General features: G+C 30.8%; 1 protein-coding gene across 1 annotated transcript; it reads right to left on the reverse strand.

Annotated features, from left to right (window-relative positions):
- Nucleotides 1–415: 415 nt before the first annotated feature.
- LOC132729472 (arrestin domain-containing protein 17-like) lies at nt 416–2952 on the reverse strand. The gene is made up of 3 exons (XM_060715244.1): nt 2433–2952; nt 1795–1925; nt 416–1566 (listed from the first exon to the last, which is right to left on the reverse strand). The coding sequence occupies exons 1-3, from the start codon at nt 2539–2541 to the stop codon at nt 607–609; spliced, it is 1200 nt and encodes a 399-aa protein (XP_060571227.1). The 5' UTR covers nt 2542–2952; the 3' UTR covers nt 416–606.
- Between the last annotated feature and the right edge of the window lie 2899 nt (nt 2953–5851).

A 5851-nucleotide genomic window follows, 5' to 3' on the forward strand; every position in this document is an offset into this window, starting at 1 on the left:
GACCTTGTATGTTAAAACGGTTTCGGATCAATAATAAAAGAACCCTTAGGCCTAGGAACTTCAAACTTGGCATGGTGATTAGTCATGACCAGCAAATGACCCCTATTGATTTTGGGGTCAAGGGGTCAAAGGTCAAGGTCACATTGACCTTGTAAGTAAAAACTGTTTCTGATCAATTAACTAATAACGCTTAGGCCTAGGAACTTCAAACTTTGTATGATGATTGGTCTTGACCAGCAGATGACCCCTATTGAGTTTTGGGTCAAGGGGTCAAAGGTCAAGGTCATGACCAGTAGATACTTGATAACCCTTATTAATTGTTTGATCACTGGGTCAGAAGTCATGCATAATTACCTTATCACATGAATAATTGGCTGCTGATAGGGGGCATACATGTTTTACAAACATATCTTGTTATAAATTATCATATGAATATCATAAATCTGTTTATTTATGTAATATTTTGCAAGCAGTTTTTACAGTATCACTGGCTAAACCTTGAAAATTTCACCTTTCTTTTTGTCAAAGCACCTTTAAATATAATTGTTTGTTTTATATTTATGATGAGTTATCAATCTGATTTACACACTAACTTATATCAAAACATTATAACCTAGTATCTTCTTTGCTCCCAGGATAGTCCGGAGCAATTTCATCATAACTGTCCTCATTGTGGGCATTTCCTACATGCGGTCTATCACCGTTACTTAATTTTTCACTTTCATTTCGGAATAACGGATTCATCACTTGTTCTCGATCACGGAATTCTGGCGATGCAATAGTCCATGCACTCATTTCTCGTTGCTCTTCCATTTGCTGCTTCGCTAAGTCTCTTGGGCCCATAGTCCAGTGTATATTAACATCATCTTTTCTTTCTGGACCAGGCAGTTCCAAACCTCTTGGATTAGCACCTACAGTTATTGGAATTTCCGTTTTCAATTCTTTCCCGCTGGATAATTCGATTCTAAATTGAAATTTATATGAAAGGTCAATTATATCACACCCTTCAAGAAATGATTCGGGAACATATGCTGGTATACCTATTCTCACATTTTGCCAGCGTCTCCCGTCTCCATCAATAAGCTCATAGTCATCTCTTCGCTTATTCACTATTTGCTTGTAAGCAATGATATTTTTCTGAGCACGATATGTGCTTTCCATCAATAGTCCTGCCTGTATAGCTGTGATTCGTAATGGACTATGGTTTTGTACTTCCGCTTGTAAACAAATATCTTCACCAGGAACAAATCCTGTCCTGTTTAAATGAATATCAGCATTCACTTTACCCCATGAACACATTGAAAAATAAGTTTTTGCTAGTTTTGTTTTTAAAGGCTCTGATAATTCATCTGGTAATAAGTATTTACGCATAACAAGAAAAGGTTCCGTAGCTATAGTGGTGTCACCTTGCCGCTCACCTTGGACGATAGCTTTTAGAATGTATGTTACGCTGCCAAATTTCCCAATGAAAGATGACGGTACATTGTCTGGTAGTCTGTATTCAAATGGAAACTGATGGAATCCCTTTTCCAAATATCTGGCTAGACCTTCAGCATCAAATATTGCCTGCAAGATACAATACAATGCTTTATAATGTAATCATTTAAGGAAAAAAAGTTTACCATTGATCTTTACAATTGAAGATGTAAATTGTTCCCTCCAAAAACATAACATGAAATTTCAATACTCACAAATTCATACATTTCATACACGTACTTTGATTGGATGATTTAAATTGAAAATGATCTTTGTTATCTATAATATGATTGGCTGGTAACAATCAGACTGTATTACCTGTGAGGCATCAATGTAGATTTCTTTAGATTCCAATGCTCCTACATATTCCTCTTCCCAGGCACATATACCCTCACCTGTTATTGTCAGGTACACAGACTCTACCAGTGTACTCCTGTGTAAATGGATGACTGAAATAAAAACAAAACTGTTTTCATAAGAATCATCCTGGATAGCATATAATTATGTCATCTGATCAACCTAAAGTATTGATAAATGTTGGCTGTTTAATGTAAAAATTTTGATGATAAAATTTCTAAAACTTCTAAAAGACTGAGTGTTTTAAATTCAAAGCAAAACAAGTCCTGTACAAAAATTCAGGAAATTCAGTTACAAATTACATATTAAATATTAATTTGTTGATAATTTATAAGCTAAAAAAAATATTGTTTCTATATAATGAAGTCATTTTGTCTGTGTTATTTTTAAATTTTTACCACCCTATATATTAATGTTTTTGGGTTAATTGAATTTATAATGTTTAAGTGCAAAACATTTACCAATTTTTCCATGAATAACTAATTATTGTAAGTGTAAAACATTTTCCAATTATTCCATGAATAAGTAATTATTGTAAGTGTAAAACATTTTCCAATTATTCCATGAATAAGTAATTATTGTAAGTGTAAAATATTTACCAATTTTTCCTCGAATGATCTCGCCCGGTTGGTACTGATATTGTTCATCAATGTCGTGTTCAAGGTTAATAGTAACACTCTCAAATGGAGACTGCTTTGCTACGGCCATAATGTTTATATCACTTGTCCTTAATCCTTAACACCATGTGTTGAAACTGTATTACAATAGGTGTTTAGACTATCTCGCAAGTCAAAATTATGTCAACATGTGTTTAAACTGTATCAGAATATGATAGTGTTTTAACTGTTACATAACATCTGTTTTAACTGTTACACAACCTGTGTTTAACTGTATCTGTGTTTAAAATTTCCCACAACAAGTGTTTAAACTACATGGCAACACAAGTTTAAACTATAATATCGTAACACGTGTTTAAACTATCTCATCAGTGTTTATACTGTCTCATAACACAATCATGTCCAAAGTAGCTCCATATAATTGCTTTAGGATGTTTGATCAGCACGTGTATTATTTAACAGTCTTTTTCGTTCCCTGCATCAGCTGTTTCTAGAATTTCCTGAAATATTAATTCTCCATACTTTGATTGATATTTATGTAAAAATACTTTCCAAGACAATTAAATTAAATATGATGTAGATCTAAAAAAGAGAGAAAACTATGGAGTAGCATTTAAATTTGGTGAATTATACATTTTTTTTTTAATATGAAGTACAAATATATATATATAGAAGATAGTTCTATTTTAAGAATGTCTAGGTAAAAAAAATATTCAAATAGTTATAAGTGTATATAATCAAAGGTTGTCATTTTCTTACTGATTGTATAGATAACATACCAAACTGATCAAGTCATTTACTTGAGGAAAGTGTTAAAGTAGTATCAAGATAGTCAATGTAGCACTATCATAATACAATAGTAAAATGTCGGTGAAACGATGTACCCCAAATTATTGTAATGACGTGTTATAACAACACCCTAAGGGATGAATGCACGGGTACTAATTTTCTTTATGTTAATTTAAGATCGGGTGAATGGTTACAAATTTTCTGTTAATAATGGTGTTCATAACTTCCTAGCCAACAGATTTGTTCATGAATAAGTAATTACTTGAAGGCATTAATGATCTCTTTTATCTGTAAAAGAAAGAAAAGGAAGAATCAATATACAATCTTTTTTTGTACCGGATTTGTTCCATTTTTTCCAGCTTTTGATAGTTTTAAAAGGGAGTGTCATTATCATTTTTGTTATAAATTTGATGTAAATTTATGGTTATACTTTACACAAGATGAAGAATATACATGGACATAATATATACGAAGCTTCGTCTGATATGAAGCTTCTGATACGAAGCTTCGTCTGATTTTGCCCAAATAACAAATTTATCTATAAATTCGTCACATTTTATGTTTGCGTAGCGATTAATTAAACCCAAGAACCTTGCAAAAGTAACGTGGGGCAGATATCTTAAAAATTTATTTAATATTTAGATCTTTTCATGCAATGTTTGTCTAGGGTGTCAGTCTTAAAGGACGTGCTGTTTTACGTAAAAGTTTAATAAGTATTATGTTTAATATGAAATATCTTTATTCTGACAGTGTTAAATAAATAATGGGAGAAAAAGATGTATAAATTTTGTAACCACAGGGCGTGTCAAAACAATTATGTAAATTCAGTTTGTAGTATTAACATAACAGATTATAAGGATGATAAATTTACCATTTATTATAAAATATCAGTTAAATAAGACATCAAATACTTTTGCTTAATTAAACATATTCTTATTTATAGATATTAGAAAATTTGGGGAAGGGGTGGTGGTTTGACAGACCTGCCTGAATGTCAACTATTGCCAAAAATCATTTGAGACTTTTAAGTTTTAATATTTGGAAAAATTTGATTTTTTTTTTCTTTCACTTTTTGGCATTTTAAATTACAAAATATTAATTTTTCTCAATCACATTCCATATTGAAATTGATTTTGAATTGAGTTTCCACAGTGATTGAACAGTTAAACTGTATAGTATTATATGTTAATTCACAATTGAATGACTAGATTAGGATAATTGTGGTTAGATATAACGTCTAAATCAATTCTGTAAAAACGTCACATAAACGTCACATGACAGCTTAACGACAAGGAAGAGCTTCTCATATCACAAAATTTGAAAATATTAACACACACTTTCTCAAAAACACCGATCTCAAATTTTATCACCTAGGTATTATATACTATAAAAAGCCATGTATGTAAATTTTTAGATCGTAATACACTGGGTAGACGTGGCCATAGTGTAATGATTTATATATTTAACGCATGAAAGAATTCGAACTTGGGGTAACACTATGTACCCCGTTTTTATAAAAGTCACGAATTTAAAGAACCTTTACCGTAGTCAAAACAAAGGTTGATATTTGAATAAAGCCTCAGTATGTATTTTTGTAAACACATGACTTTCAATAGTTTTTAGTTATATTATACAAAGATAATAAAGACAGAGTGTACCTGTTATTTATTTCACATATTGCAAAAATTGACTGGCTAGACCTTACTTTTATAATATTTTTAAAGTTACCAAAATTTCCCCGCACATTAGAAGATCCTGTATGTTTTGTTTGTTACTGTTGTGGTATTACCACATTTGCAAAATAATATATATGTATATAGATTAATGCAAAATAAACAATTTTCACAAACATCCAAGAATATGTAAAAATTGTGGTACTGCAAATATTTGGTGCACATCATATTTTAATCAATAAATTACATGCATTCATTTCTTATTGGAAAATTTGACTTATAATTTATAGAAAATAACTTTCTAATTACCTCCCTTTATTTACGCGAAATGTTAAATTGGGTAATATCTTTATAGATAATGCTTATTTGAACTTACAAGATTGACAAATCTTAATTTGAGCATCATATTTATGAAATAAAACCATGAAAAAAATGTGTTACAGGATCTTTAAAGTATTTTCATTGAGATAGCACTGTGTGCACATAGAAATGCCATTAACCAAAAGCCAGACTAGGGTTTGAGCCATCAATATCTGTGTTAACAACATTTCTGACGGTCAAGTTGGCAAGTTGCTGCATAATGATGGAAATTTAAGCATACATCTTAATGTCTGCAGTCATTATAGTGCTTCAAAATCTTGCAGTACAGTCTGATGTATACATGTATGACTCTTTCTTAAGACAGAATGAAAATATAATTATATATACAAATTTTCCAAAAACTTGTCAAAATAAATGTAGATATTATGTTATTGATTTGTATACTGTTATCATATCAGTATTATATTGATTGTTATTTATAATATAAACAAATCACTTGTCATCCATTAATTCTATTTGACCACCATAAATGTCTTTATACAGGAATAGAATGGGAGATGTTAACCTGGAGTGGCCACTCTATTATATGACCGCTCAATACAATAATTGATTGATAGC

The sequence above is a fragment of the Ruditapes philippinarum genome, unplaced genomic scaffold (assembly GCF_026571515.1).
Source record: "Ruditapes philippinarum isolate M1 unplaced genomic scaffold, ASM2657151v2 ctg926_1_1_1_1, whole genome shotgun sequence".
Classification (NCBI taxonomy): domain Eukaryota; kingdom Metazoa; phylum Mollusca; class Bivalvia; order Venerida; family Veneridae; genus Ruditapes; species Ruditapes philippinarum.

Bases quoted from the DNA above. Each gene is read 5' to 3' on its own strand.
- LOC132729472 (XM_060715244.1), bottom strand. From the start codon at position 2,541: ATGGCCGTAGCAAAGCAGTCTCCATTTGAGAGTGTTACTATTAACCTT. The intron at 1,926-2,432 runs GTAAATATTTTA...TTTTTATTTCAG, and splicing joins GATCATTCGAGGAAAAATTG to TCATCCATTTACACAGGAGT. The intron at 1,567-1,794 runs GTAATACAGTCT...TGTATCTTGCAG, and splicing joins TCTACATTGATGCCTCACAG to GCAATATTTGATGCTGAAGG.